General features: G+C 40.2%; 2 protein-coding genes across 7 annotated transcripts in view; both read left to right on the forward strand.

The window, feature by feature from the left end:
* Nucleotides 1-97: 97 nt before the first annotated feature.
* On the forward strand, nucleotides 98-8,939 carry tmem44 (transmembrane protein 44). 4 transcript variants are annotated; one of them, XM_034217752.1, is made up of 10 exons: nucleotides 98-565; nucleotides 643-769; nucleotides 848-938; nucleotides 1,177-1,334; nucleotides 3,668-3,754; nucleotides 3,849-4,019; nucleotides 4,587-4,748; nucleotides 5,079-5,147; nucleotides 5,249-5,383; nucleotides 8,678-8,939. In XM_034217752.1, exons 1-10 carry the CDS (start codon nucleotides 381-383, stop codon nucleotides 8,882-8,884), a joined length of 1,392 nt encoding a protein of 463 aa, XP_034073643.1. In that variant the 5' UTR covers nucleotides 98-380; the 3' UTR covers nucleotides 8,885-8,939. The 4 variants fall into 4 exon arrangements, with proteins under 4 accessions (XP_034073643.1, XP_034073645.1, XP_034073647.1 ...); XM_034217754.1 differs by having other exon boundaries at nucleotides 5,249-5,412; nucleotides 8,678-8,917; XM_034217756.1 differs by having other exon boundaries at nucleotides 5,249-5,351; nucleotides 8,678-8,815.
* Nucleotides 8,940-11,632: 2,693 nt separating this feature from the next.
* The window catches only part of atp13a3 (ATPase 13A3), a 53,508-nt gene continuing 42,088 nt past the window's right edge, over nucleotides 11,633-23,052 (forward strand). For 2 of the 3 annotated variants that reach the window (XM_034217741.1, XM_034217743.1), the window contains exon 1: nucleotides 11,633-11,830. The gene's annotated coding sequence lies outside the window, so the exon portion shown is untranslated. Of the gene's footprint in view, nucleotides 11,831-16,984; nucleotides 17,290-23,052 lie in introns of those variants that run through there. The other variant, XM_034217742.1, reaches the window with a different exon arrangement.

The raw sequence follows: 23,052 nt of genomic DNA on the forward strand, positions 1-23,052 counted from the left end.
TGTTTTATTTAGAGGTTATGATGTTTTTAATTTAGCACCCACATTAGCATATTGATGTTGACATGCTGATTTAATATCAACAAACAGGCCATGACTCTTCAAACACAAGCTAACGTTAAAAGGAAGAACTAGGATCACATCATATAATAATGACATGATCTCCGACTAAATGATAAACTCAAGCTTTGTTTGATTGGTCTTCCTAAAGTGATACTTCTGTAGGTACTTTTCCACAACCTCCAGTATTCTGTAAGGTGTCTATCAGCCAGGTGAACTCCTCCCCAAAATAAATAGGTCACTGTGCGTCAGGCGGCTGCACAGGTGCTGCAAGGATTAGTTGTTTTCTAGTAACAGGAGATGTAAACCTATTTGCAATCAATATGGAACCGCGTATATTGACCTTAGACGGTAAGACAGGAGGTAATCCAAACTTTGTTTTCTTCAATTTGGTTGAATTTTGCGTCGATGCAGTCACCACCTGTTTCTCTCATGGCGCTGACAAACGTTGCGTCCCCATCGGCCTGAGCTCTCTATCTGCGCTGCTTCTACTGCTATCATGCATTCTGTAAGTAATAATTGCACTTGTTCTAGTTATTTTAATGTTAAAATGTTCTACCATTAAAACCGTGTTAACTCTTTAAGGCTCGTGTATCAGAGGTGCACATTTCGCGGGAAAAATCCGGGAGAAAGCATCATTCTCCTCTACAGCCTCCTCGGTAACCTGTGTAGCACAAGTGGAGCCATTCTGTCCAGACAGCTTAATATTCAGGTAAAAATACTTAAGTTACCATACATTTTAAGATATTTTCCATGCACTGGTGATAATAATAATGTGTTGCTCCCTTAGATTGTTTTGGGTGCTTTTGCTGCTGCTATGGATGGTATCGGTTTTATTTCTTGCTGCTTACCTGTACTCCTGTGCTGGAACTCAAAGGCAGGTACGTTAAGAGAAATGCCTAATCTCAACAATAATGCAAACGTTATCATTCCCAGACACTGTTCAGCATTCAAACAGTGGAGTAAGGTAGTACTAATACCCAGGCCCACACCTTTTAGGCAAAACAGTTAGGAGACTTATCAGAGAAACTCTACAGATAACCAAAGACATGAATAGAATGAGTGTTAGAACTGAGTCCAAATGCAAACATCTCCTCTTGTGTCTGTGTTCTTTCTCAGAAAAGAGGATGAGGATCATAAGGGGGCGGAGGAGGCAGCACCTCCTGGCAGTGTGTGTTCTGATGGTGGTTGCTGGAGGTTTTCTGAAGTCCAGGGACTCACACCACCCTGTAGACGGGCATCTCAGCGGGAGGAAGCTGCTGCATGCCACCTTCCAAGTAAGAACACACCACCATGCTGGCTAGTTGTAATTGTACAACCCATTGCACAGTGCAACTAACAATCATTTGTTGTGTGATTGTTTGTTACATTGTGAAACATGGATCCCAGTTTCTCAAATATAATGTAATATTAAACGTCTTGTTTTGTCAGTCCAAAACTCAGATATATACTTTATCATGATTTAAACTGACAAAGGTATAGCTTAACTCTGAAATTTAGGGGACAGGTGGCAGTTTCTTCCATTTTTGCATGGAAGATTACTTTAACGATTTTGCAAATCGCAATAAGCAATTGTTGCAGCACTAGTGTATTTCCATATACAAATGAGTCATTCTACAGAAAAGGTGGAATCTGGATGATACAAATCTGCTGAAATGCATTCCGTCTTACACATAAAACCTGTTGAATAGCAATAACTAATGTCTTAACTTGATGAATCCACAACAAGTAGAGCTTAAAGTATTTGTATACATTATACAAAGCTTATTTATATAGGAACGTCACTGGTGTTACTGGTGTTACCAGGAAGAAGAGTAACACCAGTGACGGTAACACCAGTGACAATTTGGAGAAAACACTACAATTTTAACATGTGTCAGACCCGTCAGACCAAATGGCTTCAGTCAATATCAAAATAGTTTAACTCTTCAATGCAATACATTTTCCATAGACTGTATATAGACATTTTCCCGTTCAAATGTTCACCCCTAGGGCTATGAAATGTGTAACACTAATGACAGACTTAAACGCTGCACGTAAAATTTGAAGATAAAATGACATCTTTAACAAACAAAGTAAGAAGTATCTTACTTACCCTATGTCTTAGTCCACTGCACTGCCTCAAATTATCTCTTGTTACAGGAAGCTCTTCAGAGACAGTACATTATTTCAAAAATAAAAGCGTTTTGTGTAGCAGTAACACCAATGACGTAATTTTGGGTGACTGACATTTATTTGATATTATTAATAATAATTTGCGTTTTTTTTTACCATTTCAGTGTTATATTTAATTTTATGTAAATGTTACTGAGATTTATTTATTGAAAAATAAATCTTTTAAAGGTGGGGTAGGTAATTTTGGAGAAACCAGCTCGAGTGCGCTATAATTTGAAAATACACAGCTGGAATAAATCTGCTACTTCCTTACAGAGCCCCTCCTCCAACACACACGAACGCACACATGACCAATGAGGGCACTAGATAAGTTTGTGCACAGAGGAAGGCTGACAGGCAGGTAGGCCATCCAGTTATTTTAGCCGGGCCGGCTAAAATGATTGGTTGTGCTTTTTACAGTACTACGGCTTCCACAGATGAAATTTTTGTATGGATTTGTTGTCAAAGCACTTAAGATATTCATTGCTATCGGGATGTTAAGAGCATTCCATGGAATATAACAAAAAGTGTATCTCGAGCCGATTTCTCAAACTTACCTACCCCACCTTTAAATGAAAACTATAGGCTCCACTTCCATGTATGATATAAGTGACAAGGCAGTTCCTTGAACTTGGCATTTTAAATAAATTGCAATTTATTAATAAAACACATTTTTAAATGTATTTATTTAGTACCATTGCAAAGACAATCTCTATTTATTCAACATGAATGTGAGTATTACTGTAGGTCAACGTCATGTTTTTTGGTGTCTGCAAAAGTAAGTGACAGTACTTCCACAATTTTTGTTAGGGATGCTCCGATCGCCAATCTTGGGGCGGATCGCGGAATCAGTATCGGCCGATCGACGATCCAATCGAGTGGGTGGGGGCTATGGGGATCTTCCATTTAAAGTGATGTTTAAAATTCACATTTCAAAGTGCTGTTTGACGCTCGCGCACTGCCAATCACAGCTTGAGGACTAATCACGGGGTTTGTCAAGCAAAGCACATGGTGTAGTCCTAAACGATAGCTAAGGATTATGGGTAGTGTAGTGTCCGAAAAAATATTTGTTTCTCCGAATCGAAGGGGAAACATACCGATACGGTGCTTCCATGAGCGTCAAATACTGCCGCCGATGGGAATACATTGCAATCAGTTGAAAGCTCTTTACGTCCGTTTATGAAGCTGAAGGAGACTCGGCGCGTCACAACTGCACGCCAAAGGACCCTGACCAAGCGTCGCTATTGGACTATCAGGGAGTGAGACTGTTGCTCAAATATGTTAACAGTTGTAGTGACTGGAAGACTGTACTGAACACATTTGCTAGTGTATTCATTTGACCATTAACCTTTTACTCACGCTCATGTTCACGCTCTTCACCACAGCTTATTAAGATCTAAATATCCTTTCCTTATATTGCTTTTTACAAAATAACAATCTAAAACTGTCCCATCAGGACAACACTGAAATCCTGGGTTACATACTTGGCCTGCTGTCTTCTGTCATCGCCTGTACCTCCAGGTTCCCTGCCCTCTGTAGAACAGTAAGTGACAGTACACAAGATGTCAGAGCACCTTTCTCTTGCATTCACAAAATTGGTCCCAGTATTAAATCTCTTTCAAACATTCTCCCTTTAGTACAGAGGGGAGATGTTGACCTGTGCCCACATCTTCTCTGGGCTCCTGTGCTCCCTGGCTAGTGCCCTGTACGCTGCGGCCATACTCCTCTACAGCACTCGGTTTGGGTTTATTTTAAGAGTCATGCCGTGGCTGCTGTCAGCGATATGCTGCATCACCCTGGACCTTCTTGTATCCTCATAAATCAAAGTGTGATGATTACATACTACTTGCTCACAATCAGTCTGTTCACATACAAGGAAAACAAATCAAACAACTTTTATTTAAAAGTGAAGGAACACTTAATAATCAACAATATAAAATAGAAGAGACATATGAAATAACACTATTAAAGAAATTGGAAGTGGTAGGTTTGTGCAGAAATGTGGAAAAACGTTCCGTTTAGCTCAGGGCTACACTCCAGCGTAACACTCCTGAAAAGGTTTTAACCAGGACATTGGGAACAGCATTGCAAAAGGTTTCTGGTAGGATTCACTATTTATTTAGCTTTTCCAGGTTCTGATCTTTCTCATGTAATATTTTCAGCAAAAACAGAGATAGACACCATGACTAAAGAAAAAAACACATTTTAAATAGGACTCCAATAACAACATTACTGCCCACACTGTTAGATATCTGGGGAATACATGCACTTCATTTATTTGTAATATATAAATGATGTCTTGAAATGCTTGAATGTATGTGAATTGTTTGGTTTTTCAACCAGTTGAAATCTGTTGACCTTTAATCTAACATCAGATTCTTGTTATCCACTGGTGGAAGAGAGGAACAACACGGCAGCTTGTACATTTTTCTCCAGACAGAGAAAACCTTTTAGGAGGATCAGGCATCCCGACTGAGGATAACGATGTCATGAAGAGACAAAGTAAACAGCAAGTTCATTCTTCAGCAAGGACTAAAGTATGTTTAACAACAATACAAGACTTCTGGACTGATTGTTTTATATAAACAATGGCAATAAGATGTTTTCTACTCATTAATTGTGTGGATGTGAATGAGTCAGTTTTATAATATCTATGCCAGTGCTGTTTTCTAGTTTATAATAATAATAATTCCTTACATTTATTATAGCGCTTTTCCAGATGCTCAAAGCGCTTTACAAATACACATTACACATATTTTGTATACATGCAATGGTCACTGTGGACAATACCCACAGGAGCAAGTTCAGGTGAAGTGTCTTGCCCAAGGACACAGTTTGAGCATAATTCTCGACAACTTTTTTCAAAGACAAATCCTGTCCAGAGGATGACTGAGATGGGCGGTTATATGGATGTCAGTCTTCATCCTGCAGAAAAAGTAAGTGAATAATCTGGTGTGGAACAGATTGCAAGCTCACTTACATTGTTTTGCATCGGTCAATTCTTGCATTGGAATATATATTTATTTTTGTTTTGCAGACCTGCCTTCAGAAAGTGCCGTTGTCCGAGGTGAAGGACCTGCCTCTCAACATGACGCTGCGAGTGATCGGAGGTGACCGTTTCTACTCCTCAGATACATCCTGTGAGTCTTCCCCGGTCAGCTCTGACCTGGAGGTGGGTTGGAGCCCTGTGTAGCCCTGTTGGTGAGCAGTATGACATCTTCTTACAAACTTTAAGCTATTCAGTCAGAGCACAGGTCTAAAATAAATGCGTTACATTTAATGCAAAATACAGTAGCCAGCAACTGCATAAGCAAAGTTGAACCCCTTGGATTAAATATTAAGCCTGTAGTTATCTGAAACTGATATTTCATCCATTATTTGATTTCAGCCAGCAGTGCGACAGTGACTTCAATTTGGTATTTCCTGTTGTCAAAAGGGAAAATCTTGGGGAAAAGTCTCTAATTTTCACTATTCCATATATTATTTACATATTATTTCTGCAATATTTCAGCAATTGTGGATACTGAAAACCTTTATAATCTCAGACCGACCAAGCTTTTAAGTGTAATTATCACTATGTGCCACTGGGGGGCGGCAATATTTAGTATTGAATGCCTACCGTGACAGCATAAATGAATACAACAGTGAGACTGCTGTGCAATATCCCCCTTGAGTAAACTGCTGTTATTCATGAATCTGTAATTGTATTGCCTTTTTATAGATGGGCTTATGTAACGGGTTTCCCTGCAAAGCAAAGCACGGAAGTTCATAAAGAGGTTAAAGTCAAAACATTATAATTGACCTACTAAAAGGGTGGAAAAAATACGGTTGTACCTCCAGTGTCTGTAGATAATATACTTTTAGTATGTAAGAGCTGTCCCATTGAGATAAGATAAATGAAATGCCTCATTCATTTTAGAAGTTATATTGAGCAAATGAAACGTCCAGCGCTTAGTCATAAGAAGTAACTGTCAGGAGAGGTCAGGAGTTTGTGTTAATGGACATCAAGCTTTTTGCTTTCACATGTGACCCTGAGGGAAGTAAGCCAGACAGTCATCAGAGGTTCTTTTAAGAAGACAACAGTCAGCATGCTCTTGTTGGATTGATGAGTCAAACTCTTTGGAGACACCCGTTTGTGTGAGGGTTTGTGGGTAAAAGTCTATGAGGAGAATATTTGTGAGAAGCAGAATATGTATTTCAATGATGATTTGAAGAAGTGGAAAAAAGTGGCTTTATTCTACAGTGTGCAATTTCTGCCCAGAATTAAACATCTTCTACACTGAAAAAAACAGACTTGTTTGAGACGACAGCTCCAAACTCCACTGTTTTGAGTTTGAGTTTGCAGGGAGAGTGAAATTACTGGCTGTTCTTTTTCAGGCACTCGAGCCACAAGAGAAACTCCCTTACTGTTCTGCTGTGGAAAACCAAGCTATGGAGGATGTAATTTAATCAGAAACAAAGGCAAATGGTGTCAGCGCAAACAATTGCATCTTGATTCCATTTATGAAACAGGAAAAAGCAAATGACGCGACTGCCCCTTAGTACATGTAAGAGGCCTTTAACAAAGGTTTCAAAATGTAATATGTGGTTATGTTGTATGTGGTAGAGTGTACAGCTGTATCTGGCTGTGTGAAAACTCCTCCTCTGTACCTTAATCTAAACTCTCAATGATTGGTGGAGGTTTGTTTCCTGGAAAATGTAAGGAGCTTCTAAATATTCAATGTTTTGGGTGCAGCTCACATTAGTCTGTGAGGCTATAATACACAATCTGTAAACTCCTGATATTATCTGATGATCTTTTCTGATCAATACATCACCAGTCTGAGGTTTTTCTAAACAAAGACAGCAGGTACATTCATAGATGGCCCCTCCCTTTCTGGCAGGTTTTCCACTTGCTGGTTATTATTAACAGAAGCTGTTTACTTGGTGATTTAATGGAAAGTTGGTTTCCACAGTGTCTAATGTGTAATCTCCAACACAAAATATACAGAGGAGTTCCAGCCTGCGCTTTGAAAACTGTCGCTTTATATTTGGTTGTCAAACTTTTCCACTAGATAAAACGCAGAGGTCACCCAACTGTAAAAAAGCCAGTCGAGGAAAGAAAGAAACGGATCATAGTGCTAGGGAACAATTTTAGATGTGTATACAGAATACATGAATACAAAAGTTGTCTGCTTCTTGTGAAATCACCATAATTGCGGATCATGATAAAAACCACACAAGGTTTTGCAGTGTGTTTCTTGCATACAGCGAGCAATCAGAGTTCACTGCACCCAACAGCGTGAATTGTCTATTGTGCCCTTTGTTTTCTTGCACATTTCTGCTGAGCGCCAGTTTTTCGCTGAGGTGGAGGTGAGGGGAGGGGGTGTAAGCAAGGGTAAGAATTGTTTGAGATTTGCTTTGTGGCCCAATTGTTCTCCTGTAAAGGATATTTGATTAAAGACCAGCACTGGGTTGGGCCTGTCTGCCTAGGAAGTAGTGCAAAATAGTTGCTTGTCTATAGGGGGGCCAGTGTTACCCTCGCTGCTATTTTAGGAGATGTTTATGGTCTCCTGTGTGATGCCTGCTGGCCAGGATCTAACTGTGTGTGTGAGCAAGTCTAGGCATTTTGCATTCTTGACATTTTACTGATGCTCTTACACAACATGAGTCATAAAAAAGGACCTCGGACATTACAAATAACCAGTATTAAATAGGATAAGGATCAGGGTCTGAAGTAACCACAAGTATTTCTGTACTCCAGAAATGATAAGGCAAGACAAAGAAGTGCTAAATGGACTGTATGCGCTGCTCGCATGTAGTTTAGATGGTGTGAGCACACTGTAACCACACTGTAACCACTGAGACATTATCTGTCACCCAAAAAAATACCAATGTTGAGGCCCCAAGGGGATAGTTTGGAATTATGGGTGGATTGAGGTAACTATCCATAGTATGTTTATTACCTATAATAGATGAAGGTCTACATACTCCCAGTTTAGAGGATCAGACAGGAGGGCAGGCGAAAAATAAAATCAATATGCTGATGTCGACGGCTGCAGCAGACAAGGGTATTATAGCCATCATTTAAAGAAAAAGAAAAGTCCCATTGAAAAAAAACACAACATAATAAGCCATATTTAGAATATTATCCTGCTTTAAGACTTGCTGTGTGATTGCCTTTATGATCAAAGATATGACAAAAATATGAATATTGTGTTTTTGTCAGTAGTGTCTGGTAGCTTTGGAAAGAGTCTGATAGCTAATCAAATAGAAACCGACCGATCCATTTATGGATGTCTTTACAGCACAATATTTTTTTATCGTATCCTAAGACATAACAGAATAAATGAATAGCTACAGGGATGGTTAATAAGCTACTAAGGTATGATGAGTGTTATCTAAGCATTGTAAACTATGAAGCATTTTGATGTGTCATAGTCTTGAATTCTCCATCATAATATCTTGACTGTTCTGTATTTTTCAGTGGGATTTTGAAGAGGCAAATGCCCCGTGGAGAGAACCAACAGCAAATCAACGGGAGGGAGAAGAGTTTCCGACTCAAAGGCCAACAAACCCCAAACCCTTCTGCACCTGTGCCATGTTTGGATTCCCACAGAAATCCCTGTCTTCTAGAAAAGAGAAAGATGCAGCTTTGACAGAAAAACAAACAAATGTCATTATCAATTACTAATGTGATCCACACCTGGTGCATTTATTTGAGGGGAAATAAAAAGATAAAACACTAACCTGTTATCTGTCTTGTTTTACTTAAGCTGATGTGTGTGATGCAATAAACAGTATATTTCTCGTCAACTCGACTGGCCAGTGTTGATCCAATGACAATTAAAATTGCAGATCATGTGGTTAGTGATTTTGTATTGTGCAGTTTGTCTCTTAAATATAAATGTACCTTTAACTAAAGCTTGTGGCTTAACTAAGTCAAAGCTCTGTCTTGACTATATTCACAAAGCCTTCTGAGAACTTGAAGTCTTTCCCTAATAAAACAATATTGCGACCCTGCTGCCTTGCAGGGTTATGGGGTCATATCCTGTATTTTGCTAGTCGCCCCAGGTTATCAGGGCTGGACTGGGAAAAGGCCCCTCAGAGCAGATAGGCACCAGACTAGACGGCCATGACTCCCCCGTCCTCTCCATCATCCCTCAGAGCTCCATTTGCCTGCTCCCAGTCTTTAGACCACGATGCTGGAGCAACAGACCAGGCCATTTTTAACTGAAGGGACTTCCTAAAACTGATAACGGAACAATACACAGATTAGAGCAAAGTTATGGAGCACATTTTACTCCTCCCTGTTACATTTCCCTAAGTGATATGCCTGTCAGACAAATTACTGGGAAACAACTAATGAAGTTGAACAGCAATTGCTGATATCAGCTGTAGAAATGAATGTCATTCAACACCTTGTTCGGTGTGTAAACATGACATGATAGGTCGGGCTGGGAGATAATTCAATAATATTGTTTACTTATGTTTATATATGGGTTATCCATGTCAAGATGATAACATCTCATTGTTCTATCTGTTGTAAATTATTAGGTTACATTTTAAGGAGGTCTTTTTTTGTGCATTAGTTTCTGCAGATCAGGTCTCATGTAACATTGTAAAAAATACATGCTTTGAACATTTGTATAATTATTTCACATGTGGTTTTATATACAATCATGTCAGGAAATCCCTATTAATAATGTGATGTTAACCACACCCTTACTGCCAGTGGACATTTGACCTCAATTCATTCAGTGCTTAGTACATATTTATTTTTGTTTTAATGAATTTGGGATGTGATTAATCAACCCACATAGAAATACCTTGGGTGCTTCCTGTTGCATAGGCTAGTAGTGTTGCTAATGGATAGGAATGTATCCCATGTGTGCAGCTTAGTTAAGAAGCCTGACATCTGAAATGCAGAATAAGATCAATGATTACTCACATAGTGGCTGTTTAACTGGAACTCAGATTGCAAAATATGTTTCCTCAACTTCACTGGGGTCAATAATTTTGTAAAAGTTTAATCTTTTTGGTTAAAAACTTAAGCTATTAACCTGCATGTAAATGGACCTTAAAAATGTCTTATCTGTATATCCAACAGATTCAATCAACTAAAAAGGACATGTTTGTACTAAGCCGTCTGATGTCATGATGAGTGCTGAGCTAGCATTGCTCCATCTCTGGGCCTCATCTCTGTCCCTTCTGAGACTAGGCCAAAGGAAAACAAACCGCGTGTCCCACGTAAAAAGGTGGAATTCTGTTTGCAGAAGTGATGAAGAGGACGGATTAGCACATCTGAAGCTGCAGTGGGAAACAGCCTTTTCTGTTTTTCTTGGCCCATGCGTCAGAGATCGCCTCACTGAAGAGGACATGGAAGACATTGGCTGATTTGAGCCCGCAGGACATTTTGTTCACCTCACACAGGGGGAGCAGGGAGAGGGGAATTGAGTGAGACAACATACTGAATGGTTGCAGAGAATGTGCAAGAAATCAATCATAAACAGAAAGCTGAATAACAAATACCTTGTTTTTACTGAATACCTGAATAAAGATTATGAGTTGCATAAGAAGGGGGACTATTTTTGACATTAATGTTCCAATATCCTTTTAAAAATAAAAAAAAGTTTTCAACTGTGTGGCTAAAAACCCAAAATTGCAAAAATAAGCATTGGCCTGTATGACCTTCAATACATAAACTCAAGTATGGGCCCTTTGAGCTAATGCCTACTTTGTCCATTTGGTAATCTAGCCTTTCTTGAATTTTAAATACAATTGAACAAAAACAAAAAATGGTATATCCTTATAATGAATTATTTGTGTCACTGTCACTGATCATACAAAAAATACATAAAACCTGTATTGTTACCTTACCATCATGTGCTATTCTGTGGCCAAGATGAATATACAAGACAAATTGTTCACAATATGTCAGATGTTGCAACTGACCCCAATCCGTGGAAAGTTGCAATACATATAATTTAAAAATACATTACATTTAACATTCACTTTTTGTCTCGAGCATAGTATTCTTCAAATATGTATTGTTTTACAATAATGTTATAGTTTTATAAATGTATACAATAATAAAGTAGCATTAGCCTACTTATTGTACAAAACTACAACTTTTTTCAAACTGATTTTGTCGACACACTTGTTCACCTCAAAAATCACTTTAGCATAATCAAAAAGCATAATTTATAAACTTGTATTTGGGTTAGATAGGCCTATCCTTTAAATTACCCAGAATAACTTGTTTATTTAGAAACAAATGTCACAATCAACACAACAACGCAACCGTATGTTTCGTGAATTTATATTTTCTGAAGACAATACGCTTCCCTTTTATTGCTGAAATGATATTACTACATGGGGGTGGTCTCGCTCTCCACCTTGCTCCCCCCCAGTGAAGTCACTTCCTGCCGTCAGACAGCCAGTTCAGGCCAGTTCACCACGGCTGTAGTACTCAGTCTGTCCCACTGAGCTGTCAACACAGCAGCCCTCCACTCTGCAACAACATTTTCCTACTAAACCTAGTCCCTCTTTCTCTTCAACGACGTTTTCCTTCAGATAACAGCTCTTCTCTTCTCACCATGACTCGGAGTTGATCTTCAGAGTGTCCCGGTGGTTCTGGGTGAGTGTGTTAGATTATGTTTGCCTTCATCGCTGTCATCATCACCCATGTGGCTAGCTGCAGTTGGGGGAAAAAGCTAACGTTAGCTGATGCGTTTCCGGGAAAACTAGCCTGGCTTAATATTGAAACTCTATTTGTCTCAAATAGTTTCTGAAACCGAAAGAAGGATGAGCAGTGAAAGACACGTGAAGGTTGTTATTAGAGGTAGTATTACGTAGCGGGCTAACAATGGATATCGGCTAACGTTAGCCAGGTAGCCAACGATGTCTTGAAGCCATGGTTGGTTGTCACCAGTAATCGCTAGTGAATGTTATCAGGTCTGTCGGAAACATGAGATAGTGAAAGATAAAACACGTATGTTCTTACAATGTAGATACGTGACAGTAACACAGGACACAGGTGTGATTGTAAGAGTATTTATTTGGTCCTAATTGGCTTAAGACTCGGGTTTTCTTCCGTTGGGGGTGGTTGCTAACAGTTACTGGGCTTACTTTTCATTTAGTGTAGGCAGTAAATTCTTCTTTTCTTTTCTTTAACATAGACCCTGAAATTACATATAGACAGGAAAAAAGGGGAGGACACATGTTAACATAGGGAATGTTAGATGGAGAATGATATGATGAGTGAGTAATTGCTGAAGGGAAACAGCTGTGATGTGTCAGTGTCTTCAACGACAGGCTTCTTTGGAAGCAGTTATAATAAAATAAAGTCTGTAATGATAAGAGTCAATGATGTACAATACACAAGCAAGACATTTTATGTACCTTTCAAGTAATGAGAACATGTAATTTGTCATATAAAGTTTAAGCAAACACTTATTGTAAGAACTATGTCCTTGTTTAATTGTTTTACCTTGAACATTAACACTTGACATTATCATCTCTTTTGAGAGTTGATTAAATTCAAAAGCATGAATCTGATCCTTCCCGGGACATTCTTAAATGAAAACACAGTATTACCAACAGCGAAAGTATTGATATTGGTCACTCCAAAATGTAAATAAAACTGTATGAAACCTAAGCAAACTATGTAAGCATGATCACGCCTTCTTCAATAAATGTTTGTTTCTTTCACGCTTGCCTCAGGGTGATCTTGTAGGTTAAAACTTTACCCTAAAATTGAAAAGGAGAGGAACACACTTTATTTGTGAAACATTACAGTGTGCAGACATCCTTTTGTCATGAGGGGACAGCTGTCACTGTTTATTGGGGGCTGCATTATATAGACTAGCTGCCTGAATGCATACAGAAGTCAAAGCTAGCCAGCAAAGGGTCAACAAGAAGAAATCCCACTGCAGCATCCAAACTGTATGAGAAAGTTGTTCTAGCTAGTCAGAAAGTAGCTGGAATAAAGCTTTATATATTTCCTGTTCCTGCTGCTACATTAACTTAATACCAATAATTTGAGACAGATGTTTTCTGGAAGTTAATTTTAGGTTAGAAAAGATTATGAGAGAAGAACATTTTTACATTTTGAACAAACAATGTTTTAGACAGAAAATGTGCATTATGTTTACGTGAAATGGTCACCTTGTAAACAAGTCTTAGATTTGCAATTCTGGCCTCATACAATTTTAATGTCAAATTGCATGGGAACAGTAATTGAATGTCTTGCCACAAATTATCAAATTGATTTGAGGTCTGGACTGTGACTTTCCCACAACATTTTATTTTTGAATATCCCACAAGGAAGCTTTCCAATGGTAGCCGATATCATGTGAGTTATGTTCAACTGTGGCTTTCTCTCTGAACATCTATAGAGCTGTGGCTGGTGAAGCACCATGGTCGCAAGAATATATCTATGATCCTTTACAGTAGCTCTTTCAGAGGTGCGTTAGGCCTCTTGGTGGACTCTTTCAAAACATTGCATTTTGATGGTCTTATAGCTGTGCTGTTTTACTTTTTGCTTTTCCTTTGGTTTGTCATTGGCCTTACTTTCAATGAACATCCAGTGCCTTTTTTGTATTCTAACAGGGATGGTTAACATATTTAACAAGATCATTGATTAATCAGCATTCATTTATCTTAGACTGTTTTGATGTGTTCCAGTCAGGCTTTCGTCCAAACCACAGCACTGAGACTGCTCTTGTAAAGGTCTTTAATGACATCCACTTAAACACAGACAGTGGCAGAACTTCAGTGTTAGTATTATTAGATCTCAGTGCTGCGTTTGACACTGTTGACCACAACATATTACTCGACCGACTGGAAAACTGGGTGGGACTTTCGGAAACAGTTCTTAATTGGTTTGAATCCTACTTAAAGGACAGAAACAACTTTGTTTCTATAGGTAAATACACATCTGAGTTGACAAATATGACATGTGGGGTCCCTCAAGGCTCCATCTTGGGGCCTCTTCTCTTTAACGTCTACATGCTACTAGGGCTGTCCCGAATACCATTTTCCGGGCTCCGGATATTCGGCAGCGAATATTCGGTGCGGAGAGATTTTTTTATTTTTTAATAAAAATGTTTTTTCACATTTTTTTCATAACACGCTCTGAGACACCTGACAACATGCTGTTAAGCAGAAGCGCAGAAAGAGCATACTATTACGATTTATATTTATTTATTGTCTCAGTACTCGCATACATTCAAACTAAACGTGTCCTCTGCATTTAACCCAGCAGTGCAGCGCCCGGGGACCAAATCTGGTTCCAAATTCCGTCTATAACGTTTTACAACCTGAAGATACAAAACACATATTTCTGTTATAACAACAATACTTTTAATAACATCGCCGTAACAGTAGGCCTAACAGTGTAATACTTGTTACCGATACAGTAAACAGTATTTAAATAAATGAAGAACGAAAAATAAATGAACGAACTGTATGCCAATAATTGCCTTAGCCCCAGATGTTCCCACATTGCTCCTATTATTTTCACTATTCGGATCAAATTGAAAGACTAATATAAACAAACAATTCGGTTGCTTGCTTGGAACTATTTTCCAAGCAAAGTAAGTGCACGATTTTACCATGTGTAACGTTACTGTTTAAACGGCGGATAAAGCAGCTTCATCATGGCAACTTGACAACAGCTAAGCTAAGCTAGGCTAGTACTTACAGCATCCGGTGACTTTTCAGAGTTGTTGTGCCACCGTGGTAGGCCAGTTTCTTGTCGCATATTTGGCACACTGCCTTCTTCTTACCGTCGTCCAATTTAAAATGGTCCCACACAGCTGAAGTCTTCGGCATTTTGTGTTCAGGTGTGTGAAGCGAGGTGAAGCGTGCCGTTTGCATTCGTAACTGTGAGTGAACGCGATGTCAGGAGCACAGGCTGAGATTGTATATATTTCTGCATTTTAGCAGTGCAATTCAAAAGTATAAATATAGTATAAGAATATGGCAATTCACCTTTATTGATAGCATACATTTAGGAGGAAAAAAAACGAATATCCGAATAATGAAATTGAAACCCGAATAGTTGGCCAACGAACGAATATTCGAATATTCGGGTACAGCCCTACATGCTACCACTGCCTCAGATAATGAAGAACAACAAAATAAGTTACCATAGCTATGCAGATGACACACACATTTACTTAACAATTTCACCAGGAGACTATGCTCCAATTCACACACTGAGTAAGTGCATTGAACAAATCAATGACTGGATGTGTCAGAACTTTCTCCAATTAAACAAAGATAAAACTGAGGTAATGGTTTTTGGAGCCAAGGCAGAACGTATAAAAGTTAGCGCTGAGCTTCAGTCTGCAATGTTCAAAACAACAGATAAAGCCAGAAATCTAGGTGTAGTCATGGACTCTGACCTGAGTTTCAACAGTCACATTAAAACAGTTACTAAGTCAGCCTACTATCACCTAAAGAATACATCTAGGATTAAAAGACTAATGTCACAGCAGGATTTGGAAAAACTTGTCCATGCTTTTATCTTCAGTCGACTCGACTACTGCAATGGTGTCTTCACAGGTCTCACTAAAAAATCTATTAGAAAGCTGCAGCTGATTCAGAACGCCGCTGCTCGAGTCCTCACTAACACTAAGAAAGTGGATCACATCACTCCTGTTCTGAAGTCTTTACACTGGCTTCCTGTGTGTCAAATAATTGATTTCAAAATACTGCTGCTGGTTTATAAAGCACTGAATGGTTTAGGCCCAAAATACATTTCTGACCTCCTGCTAAATTATGAACCATCCAGATCTCTCAGGTCTTCAGGGACTGGTCAGCTTTCTGCCCCCAGAGTCAGAACTAAACATGGTAAAGCAGCGTTCAGTTATTATGCTCCAAATATCTGGAACAAACTCCCAGAAACCTGCAGGTCCGCTGCAACTCTGACTACTTTTAAATCCAGACTAAAGACTTTTCTTTTTGCCGCTGCTTTTAATTGAACTATTCATATCTTAAACTGCACTGTAACTTTTATCCATGTATTTTTTTCTTTTAATCTTTATTTTATTAGCTTTTCTTTTTAATGACTGATTTTAAATGCCATTTTCTTAATGTGTTTCATTTTTTGTAAAGCACTTTGAATTGCCTTGTGTTAAAAAGTGCTATATAAATAAACTTGCCTTGCCTTAGAGGCAGGCTTATTTATAAAAAAAAAAATCTTACAACTTAACTTACAACTATGATTTCCATTGAGTTTTGTGTAACTTCAGGCAACCATTGGGATGATTTATGTGTGTTAAAGCAAAGGGAACGGGTCATCTTGTTTTGTCAATTCTTGTGTAATATAACTGTTGTTAATTTAGTTTAATTTTTTTCTTTGATTTAAAATCAGTCTTGAAGTGGCTGAGGCTGCATGCTGTCCATGTGTATATCAGTAATTCAAACTGATTGCCATTCATCAATTTGTGCCCGCACACATGCGATACCAAACCCATTTCAGTTAACAAGGTACCAGAAAGGGATTTTTCTTGTCATCACCAACAACAATCAATATAAATATGTCCTATCAGAGGTCCTGTCGGGTTCATTTGTGTACCAACTGCAAAGTGCAGTTTTCTGTTGTATTCATTGTCTGTTCTGTTTATACATTAACAGAGACAATTAAATTAAATGATTAGTGTGTGGCTATAATCAAAATGTGACCTTTGAGTCCAAATAAAGAATCTTCACACAAATACCCCAGTGCAACCTTTCACTAAACACTTAATATCTCACAGGTGACATATGGCACAAACTTCCACTTGGAGTCAAGGATAGACAGGCATTATTTCAGGAAAGCTTTGGGAGAATTTCCTTACATTTGGCACAAAAGTCAACTTGGATTAACTGATTAGAATTTGGTTGAGGGATGAAAGATCAGGCCATAAAATGCATTTATTGTCATTACTCAAGAGAATCAAATGTTTGATAGGATATAATGACGGGGGATGACATAAACTGAAACTTGTAAACTGATTGGTCGAAACTTGCAAGGTGATAATTCTAATTGGCAGCATTATTGACAAACTCTAGCCGTGTATGTGCAGCATTCAGAGAAAAGCCTAACTGGTGAGTAAAGAGTCCTCTGATTTCCCATTCTTTGTAAAGCATCTACTGAATTCCAATGTAGTCTTACAATTAATCAACTAATCACTGTAGTCCTACTATTTAGTTTAAGTGGCACTGTCTTCTGCCAGAATAAAGTCTACTTAAATATTTGGCCAAATTGGAACTTAGACATACTCTCGTATTAATGCTTTGGTTTTGTTTTAGGACTAGTTGACATGATGACTTTGTTTAGCTACTGGACCCGTTTCACATGTTGTTTATGTCTGGATTCCTATAATCAAGAAATTGAATTTGCCCTTTTCACCTTTGAACTTTCTTCCTATCTGTGAGAGAACTTGAAGTCTTGTTCAAAGATGCAGTGAGGCGCCAATATTCCACTGGCCTTTGAGCCAATGCCTCAAGACTTTTCTCATGTGAGCTTTAAGAAAGCAGCCTGGGATGGAAGGCCTGCCAGTGTTTGTTCAGAGTGGAGGTGAGAAATATCCTGACATGGTAAAAGTCCTGTCAGCAGCATAGCACTGTTTTGTTTGGGATTCCCACAGCAGCATGATAGAGAAACATATCTTTCTAGTGCTGGTCTAGCGCTTTGCCTCCAACAAGAGCAGGACAAACCAGCGGCCTCCATCAGTGGAAGTGAGATAAAACACTTGAATTGAAAATAGAAACTGTGAAATGTAACACCGTAACCCAAACTTGAGAATATAATTGTGCAATTGGGTGAATCAATCGGGCATTGCAGATAGACTGAGTAAATCACTGGTGGAAATTGCCTTGCTGATTTAAACATATTGTTGATCAACACTGTCCAGCAACTCGGGTAGTTTTTCTGTTAGTCCCAACTCAAACATATTAGAAGCTGCTTTAAGAATGTGTGACAGAAAGCTCAGCACACAAGCTCAGGACACATCTCTCAATAGTTCTCTCTCCAAAATGCTTCTCATGATGATGAGATCAGAAAAGAGATGACAACAACATAGATGCAATTGACACCACAAATCCATCCGGCATTGCGACAGTGACGCAGCAACACACTTCTTGCCCTGAGTCACAGAGCGGTTCATTTCATGGTTACAAACCTTTAATCAGATGATGACCAGCTACTGCATCTTCTTTTAAAAAAATAACAATTCATAAGCAAACTTTGCTTTTAAAATATCTTTGAAGACATTGCCGATTGGTTACATCATGATATCACAGTTCCCTGCCATTTGCCAGTCAATAGCAACACAAAGTTGATCTCTGTCTTACTGTTTCTGTGGGGCTAGATGGTAAATTAAATTGTTTTATTGAGGCAGTGAGAAATAGTTGGAATTATATTTATAAATAATTTTCTATTTAAGTATGTATCATCATCATCGTCTTTATTTAAAGAGACTCTTGGTCCATTATTACAAGACATACATTACATTACATTGCATTTAGCTGACGCTTTTATCCAAAGCGACTTACAATAAGTACATTCGACCAGGAAGACACAACCTTGAAGAAAACAGAATCATATAAGTACATCAGGTTTCATAGAGCCAAACATTTCAAGTGCTACTCAACTGGCTTTAGATAAGCCAGTCCTTTATTAGTATATAAGTGCTTTGTTAATAAATCTATCGCTCGAAGTGGAGTCGAAAGAGATGAGTTTTCAGTTTGCGCCGGAAGATGTGCAAGCTATCTGCTGTCCTGATGTCAATGGGGAGCTCATTCCACCATCTTGGAGCCAGGATAGTAAACCCACGTGTTTTTGCTGATGGGAACTTGGGTCCCCCTCGCAGCGAGGGTGCAGCGAGTCGTTTGGCTGATGCAGAGCGTAGTGCACGCGCTGGGGTGTACGGTTTAACCATGTCCTGGATGTACGAAGGGCCAGATCCATTCGCAGCATGGTAAGCAAGTACCAGTGTCTTGAAGTGGATTCTAGCAGTTACCGGAAGCCAGTGAAGGGAGCGGAGTGGTGTGGGAACATTTAGGAAGGTTGAAGACCAGACGAGCCGCTGCATTCTGGGTGAGCTGCAGAGGTCGGATGGCACATGCAGGTAGACCAGCCAGGAGGGAGTTGCAGTAGTCTAGGCGTGAGATGACGAGAGCCTGGACCAGAACCTGAGTCGCTTTCTGTGTCAGCTGGGGACGTATCTTCCTGATGTTGTAAAGCGTGTATCTGCAGCAACGGGTTGTGGCAGCGATGTTTGCAGTGAAGGACAGGTTGTTATCTAGGGTCACACCCAGATTCCTTGCAGTCTGAGTCGGGGAAACAACTGAGGTGCCGATGTTGATTGTTAGGTCAAGAGTGGGACAATCTTTTCCCGGAAGGAAGAGCAGCTCAGTCTTGTCAAGGTTGAGCTTGAGGTGATGAGCAGACATCCACTGAGAGATGTCAGCTAGACAAGCAGAGATGCGTGCGACGACCTGGGTCTCTGAGCAGGGAAAGGACAGAATTAATTGGGTGTCGTCAGCGTAGCAGTGGTATGAAAAACCATGCGGGCTAATGACTGATCCGAGCGAGTTTGTGTACAGGGAGAAGAGGAGGGGACCAAGAACAGAGCCCTGAGGGACCCCTTTAGTTAATTGACAAGGGTCGGACTCAGACCCTCTCCAAGACACCCTGTAGTAGGGCTGTGCAATTAATCGTATTTTAATCGCGATTACGATTATGGCTTGCGACGATTATGAAAACAGCATAATTGACAAAATACGATTATTTTGCTGGGTGCGCTTTCGCCCCTCCCTAAAAGCCCACTCGGCCACGTGGGAGTGACATGTGTTGTGAGTGTTCAGCGAGAGCGAAGATGTCAGAACAAGAGCAGCAACTCGTTAAAAAGAAGGGTACAACTATTTCCACTATTTGCAAGTACTTTGCCTTTTACATTTCACATCGCTAAAGATATGTGCACTGTTAGCAACCAGGGCTTTAAGCAACTTGTCAACACGTTGGACAAGCGTTACGCGATGCCGTCTCGGTATTATTTCAGCATGTCTGCGCTGCCTGCACTATATGACAAATGCCGTGGGGAAGTTGAGAGAGATGTGGCTTCAGCTGACTACTTTGCTACCACAACAGACGTATGGTCTAGCCCAGGGGTGCCCAACCAGTCGATCGCGAGATGTGTCTAAAAATAGAACAACAATATTCTGTTTTATCGTTAATGTCCTGTAACATAATCTTCCTGTGCCAAAATAATGCACTTGAACGCATCAAAGCTTTGTGATTGGCCGGCGTCCCCCATGTGTCGGGGCGTGGCTGAGGGTCTTCAGTACAGGTGGCAATATTGTCACCTGCCTGCGCTCATCTCTGAAACCAGACCATGTAAACAGGCTGGTGTTTCTTGCAAAAAATCTTTAAGAGATGACATGAGCAGCCCTACCAGCATTTGCCATGGTGGCCAAAACATTTTTATTTGGTCTTAAATTGTAGTTCAACATTTATTTCCTGTTACTTCTGGACCATGGAGTGGAATATGTTGAATATGTTTTACCAAAATGTTGGCTATATGTTAAGGAGTTTTCAGTAGGTTGTGACAGTGCACTGCATCATATTTGATTTAATTTATTTTGGTCCAATTTATTTTTATTTATCATATTAATAATATATGTTTAGTATGGTTTTGGAAGTGCGCTCCAACATATTTGTTCTTGTTTATTGTTAAAATATTATTTGTTTTAAAGTTCAATAAATGGTCAATGAATAATCGTCAAAATAATCGTGATATCAATTATTGACCCAAATAATCGTGATTATGATTTTTGCCATAATCGCACAGCCCTACCCTGTAGGTACGGTCTTTGAGGTATGAGGTGAGGAGGGAAAGTGCAGAGCCTGAAACTCCAAGTTTTTGGAGAGTGCGAAGGAGGATCTGATGATTCACCGTGTCGAATGCAGCAGACAGGTCCAACAGGAGGATGACAGAGGAGAGGGATGCTGCTTTAGCAGTGTGCAGTTCCTCAGTGACAGCAAGGAGGGCAGTTTCTGTGGAGTGACCTGCCTTGAAACCAGACTGGTGCGGATCCAGAAGGTTGTTCTGATTGAGATAACAGGAGAGTTGTTTAAAGACAGCGCGTTCAAGTGATTTAGACAGGAACGGGAGGAGAGAGACAGGCCTGTAGTTTATAACATCAGACGGGTTGAGAGTGGGTTTCTTTAGGAGAGGGTTTACTCTTGCCTCCTTGAGACTGTTTGGAAAGTGACCAGAAGTTAGAGAAGTGTTGATGAAATGGGTGAGAAACGGTAGAATATCAGGAGCGATAGTCTGAAGGAGGTTTGAAGGGATAGGGTCCAGAGGACAGGTGGTAGGGCGGGGCAGAGGTAATGAGGGTAAGAACCTCACTTGGAGAGAGAGGGGAAAAGGAGGTTAGTGTGTTGGTGGAAGGAGGGTCTGGTGACCCAGCGGTGAGTAAAGGTGAGTCAGAAAAAGAAGAGCGAATATCATCAACCTTTTTTTCAAAGTGGGTAACAAAGTCGCTTAACAGAAGTGAGGAGGGGGGAGGAGCTTTTGGAGGGTCCAAGAGGGTGGAGAAGATGGAAAATAGTTTTTTAGGATTGGAATAGGAAGATTGGATCTTATCTTGAAAGAAAGTGCTTTTTGCCTGAGAGATTGAAGCAGAGAAAGAGGAGAGGAGAGCCTGATAGGTTAGGAGGTCGTCACAGTGTTTGGATTTCCACCGTTTCCGCTCTGCTGCCCTAAGGACGGTTCTATTAGCACGCAGTGCATCATTTAGCCAGGGAGCAGGAGGGGACTGACGAGCCTGCCGAGATGTGAGAGGACAGAGAGAGTCCAGAGTGGATGAGAGAGTAGAGAGGAGAGTTTCTGCAGCAGAGTTTGGAGGTAGTAGTTGGAACGAGTCCGAGGAAGGGAGGGCTGAGAGCACCGATGAGGCAAAGGGGGAGAGGGAACGAAGGTTACGGCGGACAGGTGCAGGATGAGAAGAGATTAGTTTGGAAAGGGGTAGAGAGAATGAAATGAAGAAGTGTGGAGTGGGTTTACATAGAGGTTAGAAGTAGCGCAGTTCCTTGAGAATATGAGATCAAGGACATTGCCAGCTTTATGAGTTGGTGGGGATGGAGACAGTGAGAAAGCAAAGGCGGTTAACAGAGATGTTAGTTTGTCTATCTTCCCCGTCTGGAGGTTGAAGTCTCCGAGAAGTACAGCGGGAGGGCCAGTTTCAGGGATGTGTGAGAGGAGATTATCTAATTCCTCCAAGAAGTCCCCCAAGGCGCCTGGTGGACGGTAGAGAACAACAATGGTTAATTGTATAGGATGGGTTACTGTGACGGCATGGAATTCAAAGGTGGAAGGAGTGAAGTTGGGTAGCTTGAAGAGGGAAAAGCTCCATTTGGGAGAGAGCAGGAGACCAGTGCCACCTCCTCTGCCAGTGGGTCTGGGTGTATGGGAGAAGGAATATGCTGTGGAGAGAGCTGCTGGGGTGGATGTGTTGAATGGAGTAATCCAGGTCTCAGTGAGAGCAAGGAAATCCAGAGACTGCAGGGAGGCGTAGCCAGAGATGAAGTCAGCCTTAGGAACAGCTGACTGGCAATTCCACAGGCCACCTGAAACTAGATATTGGATCTCAGTGGAGCACGTGGGATAGATGAGAGCAGGCCGGTTATAGCGATTAGGAGATACACGGGCCAGTGATAATTGCGAGAAGACACATGAACAGGAATGGAGAAAATACACATGATTATAGCATGAGGGGCAAGAAAAGAGAAATAAGACACCAGCTCAATCAGAGTAGGTGTCACATACAACACTCAAATGTATGATTGTTATAAACTTAATC

This window comes from Gymnodraco acuticeps, unplaced genomic scaffold (assembly GCF_902827175.1).
Source record: "Gymnodraco acuticeps unplaced genomic scaffold, fGymAcu1.1, whole genome shotgun sequence".
Classification (NCBI taxonomy): domain Eukaryota; kingdom Metazoa; phylum Chordata; class Actinopteri; order Perciformes; family Bathydraconidae; genus Gymnodraco; species Gymnodraco acuticeps.

What these genes read in the sequence shown, in the direction of transcription:
- tmem44 (XM_034217752.1), top strand. Translation starts at nt 381, where the DNA reads ATGGAACCGCGTATATTGACCTTAGACGGTAAGACAGGAGGTAATCCA. An exon ending in CTACTGCTATCATGCATTCT is followed by an intron (nt 566 to 642) that starts GTAAGTAATAAT and finishes TAACTCTTTAAG; the next exon opens with GCTCGTGTATCAGAGGTGCA. An exon ending in GCATCACCCTGGACCTTCTT is followed by an intron (nt 4,020 to 4,586) that starts GTATCCTCATAA and finishes ATCTAACATCAG; the next exon opens with ATTCTTGTTATCCACTGGTG.